General features: G+C 30.2%; 1 protein-coding gene across 1 annotated transcript in view; it reads left to right on the forward strand.

The window, feature by feature from the left end:
- LOC119612329 (kinesin-related protein 4-like) overlaps positions 1-19,820 on the forward strand; it is a 38,743-nt gene that overhangs the window by 1,717 nt on the left and 17,206 nt on the right. Inside the window, 1 exon segment of the mRNA XM_037968122.1 lies at positions 1,797-2,305. Coding sequence (XP_037824050.1) covers positions 2,191-2,305 — 115 coding nt within the window. The 5' untranslated portion in view covers positions 1,797-2,190.

A 19,820-nucleotide genomic window follows, 5' to 3' on the forward strand; every position in this document is an offset into this window, starting at 1 on the left:
AGTAGAAGTCTCGCACGAGTTATACAGCTTCTTATGAGGTGGACATTTTGAAGCATTTGCAGAGTAAAACTTAATCGTTTTCTTTATGATCTTTACAATTTAATGCGATCGCGTTTCCATTATCTTGAAAAAATTTTCCACAAAATGCGAATTTGAAACTTATTCTACGCGCAGTATATCCTCGAGTGGCAGATTATAAATATGCTTTAATAGAGTTTGATTTTTCTCTCCCCGCCGCACTCTTTCAGGACAAAATGAAGTCGCCAAACAGTCTATTCAAGGATCTCATTGGACTCATCATAAACTATACTGCAAAGTAGAAGACTCGCACGAGTCATACAGTTTCTTAGTTTGAGATATTTGCAGAGTCAAAGAGTCTATTCCAGGATCTCATTGGACTAATCATACTTTAAAGTAGAAGTCTCGCACGAGTCATACAGCTTCTTATGAGGAGGACATTTTGAGCTATATGCGGAGTAAAACTATCAGATAAGGGGAAGTTACATAATTGTGCAAATGTTGAACCAATTATCGTTACGACAAACATAGGTCTCTTGATCTGATAACGCTTCCCATGAAAGCACAAGACTCTTGGAATATTTGTAAGCTGAATTTCAAAGAAACTCCGATATCGGCCGAGCCTTTACATACTTGGCAATACTTCCAAATGGAAAACTTAGTTAATCATTAGATAAATGCTAGATCGTTTAAGAACATGGTTACTTTTGGAAACTAAATTCGAAATGTTCGGTTCCATATACTGAAAGTTACATCAAGGGAACGCTAGATCTTAGGTAGTGAAGTTATAGATATAATAATGGTTTAAAATGATAAACTATGGTTACGTAATGCAAACGTAGAGCTCTTTTATGGATTGTTAGCTTAATTCGAGACGATCATTTCAATATGTTAATGGTTATATTAAATGAACTTTAAATCGGGCGAGAACATGATTGTTGTCTTTGATTTAGAGATTTAAATACTTCCAAATGCTAATCTAAGGCACGTCAGTGCAAATCGAAAATCGAGACAAAAGGTTCCATAAACTGTAAGATACTTCAAAGAAACGCTAGATCAATCGAGAATACTATGGTAACTTGCTGGTGAAATTCTTGCTCTGCTAAATGTCTTTAATTATAAAGTTACTTTGTTATACGTCCTGTTTATGTAGAGACTTTAAAAGAGGATGAACCACAAACCTTTCAAAACGATAACCTTAAAACATCCTTGAACTTTATGTGATTATTTTCAAGAACCAACTAAAACGTAAGAAATCTTATTCATGCTAGTGACTTTAGAAAGTTTGACAGCAAACTGTTGATGAAAATACTATTATTAGAAAATACCCGAAAATAAGCCACTTCACTCAACCCACTGTGCACATGCGGGTACATACATTACATTAGCAAAGCTTTTCGTCGTATCCTTTTTGATAACTTCGAAAAATTATTGCTTTTTTTGCGCTGTTGATGTTGTTATTGTCGTTTTTGTGTTTCTATAAAAAGCAGAATATTTTCATTCCTGTTATTTTTTTTTTGGATTATTCTTCTGACATTTCTCTCGTTATTGCTGTTGTGTGTGTTATTATTGTTGTTATTTGGTGTGTGTTGTGCATACACCACAATTTCATATAAATTGTATATATAAATACCGTTAGATAGATTCTTTGCTATTTTTTTGTTTGCCTTCAACCTCCTCATCATCGTGATGTTAGGCAAACAGTTGTTGTCGTAATTATTGCCAACATACAACAATAATACAAACTTATACGAATATTTTGTTGTTGTTATTTTTAGGTCAACATTGCACAAAAAATAAAAAAAGGAAAATTTGAAAGAAAATAACAAAATAGAAGAAAATACACAAAAAATAAAACAAAAATATACCTACAAAAAAGTAAAAGAATAAGGGAAAATCAATTTTTTCCTCTGCAACCATTTAAAATCAACTTAGTCTACTCATAAGTGTGTGTGTTCTTTCTAACGTTTGTGTATACGTGTGTGTTTGTTTGAAAGTGTTTAAATTACGTTAAAAACACAAGAACACTTTTTACAATTCCCAGTTATAAAATGCTTTAAAATTAATCATATAAAACGTAGTAAAAAACGAAAAAGAAAAAAAAAATATTTGCAAAATAAATCCCACTCATCTAAAAATAACAAAACAAGTTAAAAATTTTATTCAACCAATATGGCCACATCATCCTCTTCAAACTCCTCATCAAGTCGTTTGGGTAGTGCTTCTCCTTCAACTTCGGTTATATGTCAAGAAGTATTCGATGAGTCTTGTCAACCCTCTGAAGAAGGTAAGTTATTTCAAAATTTTTATACCCTACACCACTTTAGTGGGGAGGGTATATTGGATTTGTGCTGATGTTTGTAACATACCAAAATATTCGTCCTAGACCCACCTTAAAGTATACCAATCGGCTTAGAATCGTTTTCTGAGTCGATTAAGCTATGTCCGTCCGTCCGTCTGGCTGGCTGGCTGTCCATGTAAACCTTGTGCGCAAGGTAAAGGTCGCAATTTTCAAGATAATTGGATGAAATTTGGCACGCACGTTTTATTTGACCTAAGGACGAAGCCTATTGAAAATGGTTAAAATCGGTCCATTATTTCACCTAGCCCCCATACAACAGAACCCCCCGAAAAGGGCTTCTGAGCTCATAATTATGTTAAATATACAGATATATCGATAAAATACGGCATAACTAAGTTTTATAGAAGTCTTGATGACCCTGCCAAATTTCATAAAGATCGGGCCACATTTGACCCTAGCTCCCATACAAAGTCCCCTTCAGAAAATTACTTGGATGTCCCAAATTAGCTTATAAACACAAATATCGCGATGAAATTCAGCACAATAAAATATTATGTCAATATAAATATATTCACAAAATTTTATCGGGCTTGGTCCATATTTGCCCCTAGCCCCCATATGAAGCCTCTTTCAGAAAATTAGTTTTTCATCCATAAATTGCTTAAATGTATCGGAACAAGGGAATATTGAAGATAAATGCTTTATTATGAAAAATAAATCACATTTAATATTCATAACTGGTGTAGGGTATCATATGGTCGGCCACGCCCGACTATAATTTCTTACTTGTTATTATTATTATTGTTGATGATATTCTTTAACTGTAGTTTTAAACATGACTAATATGTTGAGTAGGTCCTTTAATGGACTGATACTTGCAGAATTTGCAGGAGAACTTAATGTTTTTTAAAAACTGATCAAGTTTGATCTCAATCGTACAACTATATGGACCGAACTCTATAGAATTAAATAGAGTAAATAATTTCTGAGATAATAACATATGTCGGATATTATTTTAGTATTAACATATTCAGCGATTTTTAGGATAAAGGATTAAGTAGTGACTTGCAAGTGGGTAAAATTACAAACTGAATCAAATTAAATTATATTTAAAAGTATGTCTTGAGTTGTTGCTTCGTCTATTTTGATGCCATTTTGATGTGTTTCTCTGTGGTCAAAATTAGCCAAAGATGATAAAGACCTTATTTGGCTACACTTTTGGAGGGATGTAGGAGTCCGCGGGATTTCTTATAAGTTCTCGTCAATCGTCCAGTCTTTTGTGTTCTTATTCTGCATCTAAAGAAGGGGGCGTTTTCTATTCCTGCATTGGCCAGGATTTCGCCAACTTATCGGATATACATGGTTTTAAGAAAGGTTAGGAGGGCCTTCTCATTGTAATGATCTTGACAACCTTTAACCACTTGGCATCTAAAGCAGAAAAGCATTAATACCCGCTGGATCTTCTGCTTCAAAGCAGCCATCGATATTTAATGTTTTTAATCGCTTTCTCTAAGAGTTTCACTTTCGAGTTGTAGGACCTGTAGCAGATGTTGACTTTTTCTCTCTGACAAAGGTAGAGAGCACTCAAGGGGGCGTTTTCTATTCCTGAAATGACCAGGAATTCGCCAGCTCCTCGGATATTGTGTTTAAGAAATGCTAGAAGGGCCTTCGCTTTCTCTAAGAGTTTCACTTTCGAGTTGTAGGACCTGTAGCAGATGTCGATGATCCTCGAGTGAGTGAGATCTCTGACTTTGTTCTTAATATTTTACTTTAAAAACCCAAAGTAAATTTTGATGAGGCCTTTTTAGGTGTCTATGGAGGTATATCAAGATTATGTAAGTAAGTGATCGTCATCGATCAGTTGCTGGTGTATGGCCCGGATTTAACTAAGCTTCATAACAGTATCCCATGATAAAGCTGCCCTTAAGCGATCAATGAGCAAATAGAGCGCTTGTAGTCATCAATTTTTCCATCCTTGTTATCCTTTTAAAGTTCATAGACCTCCGCAACCAGTTTTGCATTATACGCATTCATTGCTTTAGATGTTTTCATCGGTGATATAAATGTTTAATCTATTCATTTCCGAGAGGTAGTCAAGTTTATGGTCCAAGTGTAAGCTGTTTTTAGTAGACAGTCTACGGACGTCGGAAATCGGAGTGTCCATGTGATTAGATGTGGTTAATGTAGTCCAAGCGCCATTCAGAACTATGTATATATTTCATACCTGTGGTTTTTCTCTTAGTACTCACTAAGTGTCCATTGATATCTTTGAATACTGGACCAAGGGCCGGTTTTCATTTCACATTTCTATAAACGAAGGAGTTTAGGTAAGAAACAATGAAATTGGATTCATATGCAGACAACTATTCCACTCAATATAAGTCAGAAGTCAGACTTGTCTTGAAATATGAATGATAAAAATTTATCAAAATCTGCCAGTTCACGCTTTAGTAGTGCGTTCTGTGGTTCTCTGTCCAATCGACTTCCCTGGCAATTATTCTTTATCTATCTAGGTTCAAAAGTTATAGTCAATAATGGACTAATCCAGGCTTATGTCCGCTGAAGGTCAAGATTCTCTGGTTTACATTATTATAATTTATCTGATAATTGACTCTTACAAGAAACTTTTCATTTGCAAGTTTTTGCAATTAAAATGTCATTCATTTTATCTAGCAAAAGTTCAATTGCCTTACACGGTTAAAAGTGTTTATACCGGTTGCCCTGGACTGCAATAAACTATCAAATTACTTAGTATACTCATAAATTATTATATACAGAAGTAACTTAAGTAAGATATACCCCTATTAAGGTTTTTTTACAACGTTTTTCAATGTCATTATCATTTACAATAGTTGAGGTGGTATTTTTTATGCGATTTAGTTTTGGAAATATTTTTCAGACATGCAAAGTTTTTAAGGAATATTCGTTTTATTTTAAACTAGAAGAAGAAAAAATTTATAATTTATGGATTTAATCGTAGATAATTGTAGGATGTATTTAGTATAGATATGTATTTTAAAAGAAAAGTTTTTTACACGTGGATAGTCAAAAAGTTGCTAAATATATGATGAATTGAGAAATTACTAAACCAAAAAAGAAACTTGTCAAAAGGTAGAAAGAATTTAGGAAACTTTAATATAAAACCGAGAACGGTTTCTAAAGCCACATAGGGACTGAAAGCAATTGAAAATCCAAACATAAAGAAAACGAATATTAGTTAAATATTGCCAGACCTAAATAAAAGAATATATCATATAACACCTCCAATCCCTTTTCAAATCGTTTACTCTTTTTACTCTAATTACTCTAATTCTTTTCAAACAAAAAATTTGAGAAAATTTCATTGATTTTAATTCAAAATTTAATTGCAAATTATTAACAAATATGCTTAAGAAATGCTCATAATATAAATCTTAAGTTAATTCTTGGTCTATTGATCTAGATTTTGGTATAGTGCCATAAACATAGTTATTTAAAAAAACCCTCAAAGAAAGAATTTAAAAAAGTGTCAGTTGCATTTTTTTTATAATTTACATACTATTGTTAATAAATACAAAAAACTACATATGTATAAGTTTATGTAAGTGGGTAGTAGTATACAGAAATATTACATGGTATACATACTTGAATATAATCATATAGAAAGGGTTTGCCAATGGCACATTTTGGTAATTTAAAACCATCTTGGAAATTTTTACGATTAAGGGGATCAATCAAAATGTCAATTCAGCTACTAAAAATTTAATTCAGCTAAACTTATTTAAACTTAATTTGACAAATATGTTTAAGGTTTACCTGAAATTGCTTTATAAATCTTGATTTTGTTGCGAAAACTGTCATTCAGCTACTTTAATTGCTATTCAGCATGCTTTAGAGGATAAATTTAAGTTATTTTCATACCAGTAATTATTTATAAATATGATTCAGCTAATATAAATTCGAAATTAGCTCTAATCTTTACAATTTATTTGTTAAAAATTTTATTCAGTTATTGAAAACGCTATTTAGCAATTTCCGTACAAGTTATTTATTAAAATGGCAATTCAGCTAATATAAATATAATTCAGCAAGGTTTAAACTTTAAGTTACTGAAAATTTTAATTTAAAGTAACAATTCAGCTACTAAATTAGGCCTATATTGACAAATTGACTGTCATGCAGTGGCTAAAAAATGTTATTCAGCAATTATAAATCTTACTCAGCTAACTTTAAAGAACAAATGTAATATGAATTGCAATATTTCCCTATCAATTTTACTAATAAATGCCATTCAGCTAAAGAAATGTGACCCAGCTAAGCCTTTATAAAGCCTATATTGACAAACATGACTAAAAATGTTATTCAGCTACTAAAAATGTTATTCAGCAAACTTAAGTGAATGAGTTTTATAATTATCAAGCAATTTTCATATCAATTATTCATTAAAAAGACGATTCAGCTAATAAATATGTAATTCAGCAAGTTATATACTTTAAGTTAATGAAATTTTGCCAGAAATATAGTTTAAAATAACAATTCAGCTAGACTTATTTTTATAAAATTTCCTTTAAATTAAATTTTTATAATATTTTCTTTAAATTGTTTAATTCAGTGGCTAAAAATATTATTCAGCTACTAAAAATGTTATTCAGCAAACTTTCAATAATGAATATTCAAGCAATTATTCCTTCAAATTGCGATTCAGCTAATAAAAATGTAATTCAGCAAGGTGTATACTTCGAGTTAGTGAAGTTTTTTTCCGAAAAATGCTTTAAAGTAACAATTCAGCTACTAAATTAGGCTTTAATTGACAAATAAGATTAATTTTATGATATAGTCGCTAAATCTGCTATTCATCTGCTGAAAATCTTTTTCAGCTAACTGTAAAGAACAAATTTAATAATAATTTCAAAATATTCCTGTCAATTATGGCGATTCGTCTATAAAAATTCAATTCAGCCAAATAAATTTAATTCAGCTAAGAATTTTTTAATAAAATTTGCTTCATAAATTTCAATAATGTTTCTAAACATGTTATTTAGCTACTTAAAACTGTTATTCAGCAGACTTTAAACAAATGTTTTCTTATAATAGAGTAATGTTTTCATAAAGTATTCATTAAAATGATTATTCAATAATTCAAAATACAATTCAGCAGGATGTATACTTGGAATCTAGTGTTTTGTTGGAAATATACATTAAAGTAGGAATTCAGCTGGACTTTATAAAGCCAAAAATCACAAATATGATTAAATGTTATTACAGATGCTACAAACTTTGTAATTCAGTTGCTGAATATGTCATTCAGCTATTGGAAATTGTATTCAGTAAACATTAAGTAAATAATTGTAAAATAATTTTATAATTTCTATACAAATTACTCAATATAATGTCGATTTCAGCTGATAAAGATGTTATTTAACTTCACTATAATTAAATTTCTCCATTAAATATATATTTCAGATGATACAAAATAGTATTCAGCTAACTTTGAAACTAAAATTTATCAAAATTTTTTGTATTTTTTATAAATTAATGATTAAATGTTTATTCAGCTATTAAAAGTGAAATTCATACAGACTTTATGAGAAGTATATGTTTAGGTTTTATAATATTTAATCCCAAAATAAGATTCAGCTCCTTTTTAATATGAATTTCTAAAAAGTTTTGTAATTTTTATGGAAATTCCACTTTAATGTAATAATTCCTTTAATAAAAATGTAATTCAGCTGAACCAAATTGGGCTTATATTAAAAAATATGATTAAATTACATGAAATTAGCTTGAACATTTATAGCTCTGCTACAAAAAATCTAATTCAGCTACTGAAAATGCTATTTAGCAAGCATTAATGCAAAATTTCTATAATAATTAATATATTTTTAACAAAATTTTATGTTTTAAGGCAATTCAGCTTAAAAATATTAGTGTAAACTATGAGCAGTTTATAAAAATATCATTCTGCTGCTAAAAATCTAATTCAGCTAATTAAAATGCTATTCAGCAAGCTTTAATAGGAAACTGTTATAATGGTTAAGCAATTTTTTAGTAAATCATTGGTTAAAATGGCAATTCAGCTGATAAAATAAACAATGAGAATTTTGAACTAAATTGTGACTTATGGGAAAAACCAAGCGGGCTTATTGGAATACCCTTTACATTTTGAAAACTACCTACATATTATATGCTTAGCTTGCTGATGTAACTTATAGAAGAACAAAGAAGAAAACTCTTAAAAACTATTTACAATAGGGACAAAAACAAAAGAATAAAAAGTAAAAATATATGTATTTTCAATAACAAAACAAAATTCTTTATTTTAACCCTAATATGAATATTTGCTAGATAATTTCAATTGCAACGGAAAATATCAAAAGAATTTATAAAAATATTGATTTTTATACAAACCATTTTATTAATAACTAATAACTTTTGTTTTTTTTTTTTTTAAATAATTAAAAGCATCATTAGCTAATTGCTATTGTAAACTATATAAATTACTAGAAATTTTCATTCTCTATGCAATTGGTTCCACGTTTCAAATAATACTCAGCCAAATATTATCAGCTGTTACAAACGAAAGCTTTTTTCCCAAGGAAAGAACTAACGGCAACAGCGAAACTGTTATAATGACTAGAATGTTAATCAGTTTCAATATTGCCCGGGGTTATATTGAACACCCAAAGAGATCTAAAGAATAACAAAAGTTTTATTCGCCAATTTCTACGGATCTACATCTATCTATCTTAATACATAATGTTTTCTTTAACACGGAAATGTTCCATTTTCCTAAATAAGGTTAAGCGGTTATTTTGATTCAGAAAATGAGAAATAGTCTAAATGCTATAGACTACATCATTTGCTGATTGAACATACACACGTACATAAAAACATATGTATGTACATATGTTTGTATCCATCATTAGTTAACTCATCATGTTTTGAAAGGAATTTCCTTTGAAAAACAAACAAAAAACACATGTTGAATGGATGCGTCGTCTCTTATGTAGTTGTAGTTGGTAACTATTATTTTTTACTTAAATTTACATATGTGTTTATCATTTTCATGTATTGGATTGTATTACATAAGTAAAAGTATGTATACATATGTAAATTAGGGGGGTACGGATTTTCTAGTTGATGCCTCTTGCATGTTAGTTGGTAGTGTTCTAGTCTGTCAGTTTCGTGGTAGTGGGTTCGATTTCAACTAGAGAATGGTAAAGCAGAGAGAGACTAACTAACTAACTTACTAACTAACTAACTAACTAACTAACTAACTAACTAACTAACTAACTAACTAACTAACTAACTAACTAACTAACTAACTAACTAACTAACTAACTAACTACTAACTAACTAACTAACTAACTAACTAACTAACTAACTAACTAACTAACTACTAACTAACTAACTAACTAACTAACTAACTAACTAACTAACTACTAACTAACTAACTAACTAACTAACTAACTAACTAACTAACTAACTAACTACTAACTACTAACTAACTAACTAACTAACTAACTAACTAACTAACTAACTAACTAACTACTAACTAACTAACTAACTAACTACTAACTAACTAACTAACTAACTAACTAACTAACTAACTAACTAACTAACTAACTAACTAACTAACTAACTAACTAACTAACTAACTAACTAACTAACTAACTAACTAACTAACTAACTAACTAACTAACTAACTAACTAACTAACTAACTAACTAACTAACTAACTAACTAACTACTAACTAACTAACTAACTAACTAACTAACTAACTAACTAACTAACTAACTAACTAACTAACTAACTAACTAACTAACTAACTAACTAACTAACTAACTAACTAACTAACTAACTAACTAACTAACTAACTAACTAACTAACTAACTACTAACTAACTAACTAACTAACTAACTAACTAACTAACTAACTAACTAACTAACTAACTAACTAACTAACTAACTAACTAACTAACTACTAACTAACTAACTAACTAACTAACTAACTAACTAACTAACTAACTAACTAACTAACTAACTAACTAACTAACTAACTAACTAACTAACTAACTAACTAACTAACTAACTAACTAACTAACTAACTAACTAACTAACTAACTAACTAACTAACTACTAACTAACTAACTAACTAACTAACTAACTAACTAACTAACTAACTAACTAACTAACTAACTAACTAACTAACTAACTAACTAACTAACTAACTAACTAACTAACTAACTAACTAACTAACTAACTAACTAACTAACTACTACTACTAACTAACTAACTAACTAACTAACTAACTAACTAACTAACTAACTACTAACTAACTAACTAACTAACTAACTAACTAACTAACTAACTAACTAACTAACTAACTAACTAACTAACTAACTAACTAACTAACTACTAACTAACTAACTAACTAACTAACTAACTAACTAACTACTAACTAACTAACTAACTACTAACTAACTAACTAACTAACTAACTAACTAACTAACTAACTAACTAACTACTAACTAACTAACTAACTAACTAACTAACTAACTAACTAACTAACTACTAACTAACTAACTAACTAACTAACTAACTAACTACTAACTAACTAACTACTAACTAACTAACTAACTAACTAACTAACTAACTAACTAACTAACTAACTAACTAACTAACTAACTAACTAACTAACTACTAACTAACTAACTAACTAACTAACTAACTAACTACTAACTAACTAACTAACTAACTAACTAACTAACTAACTAACTACTAACTAACTAACTAACTAACTAACTAACTAACTAACTAACTAACTAACTAACTAACTAACTAACTAACTAACTAACTAACTAACTAACTAACTAACTAACTAACTACTAACTACTAACTAACTAACTAACTAACTAACTACTAACTAACTAACTAACTAACTAACTAACTAACTAACTAACTAACTAACTAACTAACTAACTAACTAACTACTAACTAACTAACTAAACTAACTAACTAACTAACTAACTAACTAACTAACTACTAACTAACTAACTAACTAACTAACTAACTAACTAACTAACTAACTAACTAACTAACTAACTAACTAACTAACTAACTAACTAACTAACTAACTAACTAACTAACTAACTAACTAACTAACTAACTAACTAACTAACTAACTAACTAACTAACTACTACTAACTAACTAACTAACTAACTAACTAACTAACTAACTAACTAACTAACTAACTAACTAACTAACTAACTAACTAACTAACTAACTAACTAACTAACTAACTAACTAACTAACTAACTAACTAACTAACTAACTAACTAACTAACTAACTAACTAACTAACTAACTAACTACTAACTAACTACTAACTAACTAACTACTAACTAACTAACTAACTAACTAACTAACTAACTACTAACTAACTAACTAACTAACTAACTAACTAACAACTACTAACTAACTAACTACTAACTAACTAACTAACTAACTAACTAACTAACTAACTAACTAACTAACTAACTAACTAACTAACTAACTAACTAACTAACTAACTAACTAACTAACTAACTAACTAACTAACTAACTAACTAATAACTAACTAACTAACTAACTAACTACTACTACTAACTACTACTAACTAACTAACTAACTAACTAACTAACTAACTAACTAACTAACTAACTAACTAACTACTACTAACTAACTAACTAACTAACTAACTAACTACTAACTAACTACTAACTAACTAACTAACTAACTAACTAACTAACTAACTAACTAACTAACTAACTAACTAACTAACTAACTAACTAACTAACTAACTAACTAACTAACTAACTAACTAACTAACTAACTAACTAACTAACTAACTAACTAACTAACTAACTAACTAACTAACTAACTAACTAACTAACTAACTAACTAACTAACTAACTAACTAACTAACTACTACTAACTAACTAACTACTACTAACTACTAACTAACTAACTACTAACTAACTAACTAACTAACTAACTAACTAACTAACTAACTACTAACTAACTAACTAACTAACTAACTAACTAACTAACTACTAACTAACTAACTAACTACTACTAACTAACTAACTAACTAACTAACTAACTAACTAACTAACTAACAGAGTTTCTGCTACGGATCATATGAGTTTCTGCTACGGATCATATGCATAAATGCCAAGGCCGAATAAAAGTTTGAAGATAGCATGACTTCATTGATTGAATGTTAACAAGATGTTTAGTTTTATGATCCTGATGACTCGTGAATTTTTCGTGATTAGTGATTAGGTTTGTCGATCAAGTATTGTCGACTGGTGCTTAAAGAGAGGGTTGAGCAGCGTTGAACTCGGGATTTCCAGATATCGTGTCATGAAGTTTGAAAAAAATACTACTTTTGGCCATATTTGAGGCGCTATAACAGGGCGAATATAATTTTATTTATAAAATCTGTTGTGGCAACTGAAAGTCCAATCGGCCCACTTTATAATAAAGGGTTAACCACTGTTATACCTTCTTTCGCCTTTGATAGCCTGTGTAATTAAAAAGTTTTAGAATCACGTACTTATTCGAAAAGTTTCTATTACTAGATCTTTAAAACCAAACACCCTAATGTATGTAAAAGTTTATTTTTATACCGTTATTTATATAGTGTAATAGAATATATGAGTATATATTTATTTTATGTAACAGAGGAACGAGGGCTTGGAAATAGAGACAAACAATTTATTATTTTCTTTCCATAACTTTTCTATGTGAAAAATAAAACTTTCTTCTTTAGAAAAGAAAACATTATAAAAAGAATCATATTGCGTGTTATTTGTTTTGTCCATATTTATAGTTGTAGACTGATGATGTTGAGGCAGTCAGTCATTTTACAAATTGTATGGTTTAGAAAGGAGGAACAAATAATTTCACAAGAAACTATACGCTTTGTATGGAGTCGATTTAAAAGATAATTTAAAGTGAGAATTAATAGTGTTTGGACATATGTTTACTTTACTTATTCCAAGTAATATTGAGTGTAATCAGTTTACAATTAATTTTAGAATGTAGTTGTCCCCAATAGACCAAAGACCAGAGCCATTATTAAGCGCTCAATATCTCCATTTACTTTTAAATTCTCTTGAGATTTCGTTAACTTTCGGAACTACTGGGCTATCGCTTTTTTAAATAAAATATTACATTCTTTATGACATGATTTCCATTTAATAATACATACTTTTTTGTTAGTTGTCAAGCCAAATTAATCCATGTAACTATGGATGTATACATCTCATATTGTTTATATTTTTATGGAAAATAATAATTTAAAAACAAGAAAAGTATTTAAAGGAAATAAAAAGCAAATAAATAAATGTATTTATTTAATCCGATGTACTCAGTAAACGTAAAAGGGTTTTCCAAAAAGTTGCTAAAATAGAATAATGCTAGTTATCCCAAGATCCATTACTATGGGAATAGGATACTTTTAAAAGCTGTAGCATTTAATAATGACATTGTTTTGAGAGCTCTAAGATCTGTCTGAATGTTATAAAGCGCTTTTGAGTTTTAAGAAAAGGTTTGATTTCGGTGTCCAATCCATTCAATCGTTCAAAATGTAAATTTTAGTGTTTGTAGCTAGCACCGTCATTCTGCATCCACAATATCTTTCGAATCGGCCAATGCATTACGAACTAATGATGCAGCGAATACAATATCGACATTATACCACTAATTGACTTTAGAAACCTTACAAGCAGTCCTACTTGGAAAACCTCCCACAATTAATGTATTAAAGTCACAAACTAATCGAGCCTAGTAGTTAGATATTCGACGATCCATAAATGATTCATTTCTGAAAGACTTCGAGTTCAGTCCGTTAACATATATAATGTTAACGATAGTCCTTGACATTGAGTTCCGGGATATTTACATCTTGCATGAGTTCTGGTCAAGTACCGCAGTAAAAATCGATGGAATTGAAGTCTATAAAAGTCCGATATTGTGACAACGGAGTAGAATCGACTTTCGTATTCCGTTTAGTCATTAACTTTGAGTTCCGTGATAGTTAGATCTTGCATGAGTTCTGGTCAAGTACCGCTGCAAAAATCGATAGAACTGAAGTCTGTGAAAGTTCAATATTGTGGCATCGGATTGGAATTGACTTTCAATTCTCGAGCACGAGTACGGCCTCCAAACGTTACAAAATTTGGCCACCGGTTTAGTTGGAACTTGTATGAGATCAGTTAATTGAAATTTTGTGAAATTTTACCACTAAACGGTCAATAATTGACTATGGAGAGAAGCCAAGTCTTGGATGCTGCAAGTAATCAACATCTTCGGATGCAGATCGAACAAGTCTTTTGGAATTTGCTCACAAAATATGGGAGAGTTGACTTTGAAGTTATTTTCGAGTATTTAAGTTTGAAGGGTCTCGGTCTTCGAAATGTTCCCAGTTCAATCTTTTAACAAATTATGACGATGGTCATTAACATTGAGCACCGGCATCTTACTAGATATCCACGAAAAAACTTTGAGCCAATTTCTCCACAAGATATTGTCTAAATCGAACAGTAATTTGATCACCAAACGTTAGAGAGTTGCCTTTATGTTTGAATGGTTTCGGAGTTTCCTAATGCCCCAATTTTGGTCATTTTCAAAATGTTCAATCTTTTAATAAATGATGTCAATGGTCATTAACATTAGACACCGAATAGTTTGGATCTTGCAAGACACCCATGACAAAAAAATTCAGACTAATTCTTCCACATGAATTTTTAACTGAATCGAACCGTAATTTGATCACTTAACGTTGGAGAGTTGACTTTAAACTCAACGCCGAAACTCTACAAGCTCAATCACTAAACAAATAACATGGCCGCTGATAATCAACATAGAGTTCCGAGTTAAGTCAAAGTTTCGTAAAAAAATTTGTCAAATTGATATCTGTGAAAAGCCTGTTTGGATCTAGTGTCCCGAATTTGTTCTTTTGCTTTATAGAGTTGTCTCTGAAGATCATTCTAGTCTTCTAATAGCCAAATTTTGGTCTTCTTCGAAACGAGCTCTGTTAGTAAACAAATAATGTTGTTAATGATCATTTACTCGAGATCTTATACTAGGGCAAGACCCAATATTCGTACAAATAGATTTTTTTTGAAATTTCTTCGTAATTGCTGTTATGATGTTATCAATTATCGTTTACTTGGGATCTTATACTAATGTAGACCTAACTTTTGAAACAAAATTCCTCCAAACTGATTTATTAGATAGGTTGTTAATCAGTCGTCTCGAATTTTCCCCCAAACAACATGATGCTAACGATGATAATTAACTTTGACTTCCAGGTTTGTTGGAAATTGAACGATGAATAGTTCAGATTACGATAAGAAATTCAGCAAAATTGATGTCTGATGCGGATTCAATTTCTTCGGATTACATTACACGAACATTGACTGATTGGTCATCAAGCATTGAAGAGTTGACTTTGAAGATCCTTAAAGGATCTAAATTAAAAACATAGCGATATCTGAATAATTAACAACAAATTTAAAAGATGACACCAAGATAACTTCAATCTAATTGGAAAACCCTTTCAATACAAGTATATATATGTATGTACGTATCGGAAAAAACCCAACCACATTGGAAGCTTGGGAAATAATAAACGGAAAAATTATACATATTTTTAAAATGGTCTGTATGTCTGTCCCCTATCAAGTATATGTAATAAACATTATACATATGTTATATATTTCTATAGAAAAAAAGGAAATAATACACTATTTTAATGTGGATTGTTATTGACTGTATTTATTATAGTGTCAGGTTACAAATTGCTATGATGTCCAAGTTAAAAGAATTATACAGATATGATATACATATATTTATATATATGTATATGAATGTCAAAGCATATAATATTTTACATTTATAATCATATTGTTTAAAATAAGGAATTTATTAAATGTGAATATTACTGCGTTTGTTTAACAAGGTTAATTACTTTTTTTGTAATTTTAATAATACGAAGAATAAATTGTGCTGACCTTATCGGTAAATATGATGGTAGTAATATTTAAAATTTCAATATACATATATATTTTTTTATTAAATTGCAAAGAATTTGTGTAATTAATTGTTTAACTAAAAAAATCAATATTTAACGAGGGTCGGATTAAAAACCAAATATATAATTTGGGAACTATAGTATTCTTTTAAACAAAAAACATTGCTTATACTGGAGTAGTACTCGATTGCTATAACCGATCAGCGTTTGCAGAAAATTGATAAATTTCTTAAAGCTCAGTCGGTCGTTTAACCAAATAGAAATGTTGATGGAAATTCACTTTGTGCTTCGATCATCTACATCTCAGTCTTGTACGAATGCAGGCTAAGGTCCTAAAGTCGATTTCTATAAAATAAACACAATATATCGAGTGTACCTAACTAACCTATAGACTAGACTATAGACTAGACTATAGACTAGACTATAGACTAGACTATAGACTAGACTATAGACTAGACTATAGACTAGACTATAGACTAGACTATAGACTAGACTATAGACTAGACTATATTTAACGAGGGTCGGATTAAAAACCAAATATATAATTTGGGAACTATAGTATTCTTTTAAACAAAAAACATTGCTTATACTGGAGTAGTACTCGATTGCTATAACCGATCAGCGTTTGCAGAAAATTGATAAATTTCTTAAAGCTCAGTCGGGTCGTTTAACCAAATAGAAATGTTGATGGAAATTCACTTTGTGCTTCGATCATCTACATCTCAGTCTTGTACGAATGCAGGCTAAGGTCCTAAAGTCGATTTCTATAAAATAAACACAATATATCGAGTGTACCTAACTAACCTATAGACTAGACTATAGACTAGACTATAGACTAGACTATAGACTAGACTATAGACTAGACTATAGACTAGACTATAGACTAGACTATAGACTAGACTATAGACTAGAATATAGACTAGACTATAGACTAGACTATAGACTAGACTATAGACTAGACTATAGACTCGACTATAGACTCGACTATAGACTAGACTATAGACTAGACTATAGACTAGACTATAGACAAGACTATAGACTAGACTATAGACTAGACTATAGACTAGACTATAGACTAGAGTATAGACTAGACTATAGGCTAGACTATAGACTAGACTATAGACTAGACTATAGACTAGACTATAGACTAGACTATAGACTAGACTATAGACTCGACTATAGACTCGACTATAGACTAGACTATAGACTAGACTATAGACTCGACTATAGACTAGACTATAGACTAGACTATAGACTAGACTATAGACTAGACTATAGACTAGACTATAGACTAGACTATAGACTAGACTATAGACTAGACTAGACTAGACTAGACTATAGACTATAGACTATAGACTAGACTAGACTAGACTAGACTATAGACTATAGACTATAGACTATAGACTATAGACTATAGACTATAGACTATAGACTATAGACTATAGACTATAGACCTATAGACTATAGACTATAGACTATAGACTAGACTAGACTTTAGACTAGACTATAGACTAGACTATAGACTAGACTATAGCCTAAACTATAGACTAGACTATAGACTAGACTATAGACTAGACTATAGACTAGGCTATAGACTAGACTATAGACTAGACTATAGACTAGACTATAGAGACTATAGACTAGACTATAGGCTAGACTAGACTATAGACTAGACTATAGACTAGACTATAGACTAGACTATAGACTAGACTATAGAGTAGACTATAGACTAGACTATAGGCTAGACTAGACTATAGACTAGACTATAGATTAGACTATAGACTAGACTATAGACTAGACTATAGACTAGACTATAGACTAGACTATAGACTAGACTATAGACTAGACTATAGACTAGACTATAGACTAGACTATGACTAGACTATAGACTAGACTATAGACTAGACTATAGACTAGACTATAGACTAGACTATAGACTAGACTATAGACTAGACTATAGACTAGACTATAGACTAGACTATAGACTAGACTATAGACTAGACTATAGACTAGACTATAGACTAGACTATAGACTAGACTATAGACTAGACTATAGACTACTAGACTAGACTATAGACTAGACTATAGACTAGACTATAGACTAGACTATAGACTAGACTATAGACTAGACTATAGACTAGACTATAGACTAGACTATAGACTAGACTATAGACTAGACTATAGACTAGACTATAGACTAGACTATAGACTAGACTATAGACTAGACTATAGACTAGACTATAGACTAGACTATAGACTAGACCTATAGACTAGACTATAGACTAGACTATAGACTAGACTATAGATTAGATTATAGACTAGACTATAGACTAGACTAGACTATAGACTAGACTAGACTATAGACTAGACTAGACTAGACTATAGACTAGATTAGACCATAGACTATAGACTATGACTAGACTAGAAACTAGACTAGACTAGACTAGACTATAGACTAGACTATAGACTAGACTAGACTATAGACTAGACTAGACTATAGACATAACTATAGACTAGACTAAGACTATTAGAACTAGACTATAGACTAGACTATAGACTAGACTATAGACTAAACTATAGACTAGACTATAGACTAGACTATAGACTAAACTATAGACTAGACTATAGACTAGACTATAGACTAGACTATAGACTAGACTATAGACTAGAACTATAGACTAGACTATAGACTAGACTATAGGCTAGACTATAGACTAGACTATAGACTAGACTATAGACTAGACTATAGACTAGACTATAGACTAGACTATAGACTAGACTATAGACTAGACTATAGACTAGACTATAGACTAGACTATAGACTAGACTATAGACTAGACTATAGACTAGACTATAGACTAGACTATAGACTAGACTATAGACTAGACTATAGACTAGACTATAGACTAGACTATAGACTAGACTATAGACTAGACTATAGACTAGACTATAGACTAGACTATAGAAGACTATAGAATAGACTATAGACTAGACTATAGACTAGACTATAGACTAGACTATAGACTAGACTATAGACTAGACTATAGACTAGACTATAGACTAGACTATAGACTAGACTATAGACTAGACTATAGACTAGACTATAGACTAGACTATAGACTAGACTATAGACTAGACTATAGACTAGACTATAGACTAGACTATAGACTAGACTATAGACTAGACTATAGACTAGACTATAGACTAGACTATAGACTAGACTATAGACTAGACTATAGACTAGACTATAGACTAGACTATAGACTAGACTATAGACTAGACTATAGACTAGACTATAGACTAGACTATAGACTAGACTATAGACTAGACTATAGACTAGACTATAGACTAGACTATAGACTAGACTATAGACTAGACTATACTAGACTATAGACTAGACTATAGACTAGACTATAGACTAGACTATAGACTAGACTAT

Source organism: Lucilia sericata, unplaced genomic scaffold, assembly GCF_015586225.1.
Source record: "Lucilia sericata isolate MDLA Ls3-8-SP2 unplaced genomic scaffold, ASM1558622v1 Contig001651F_arrow, whole genome shotgun sequence".
Lineage (NCBI taxonomy): Eukaryota > Metazoa > Arthropoda > Insecta > Diptera > Calliphoridae > Lucilia > Lucilia sericata.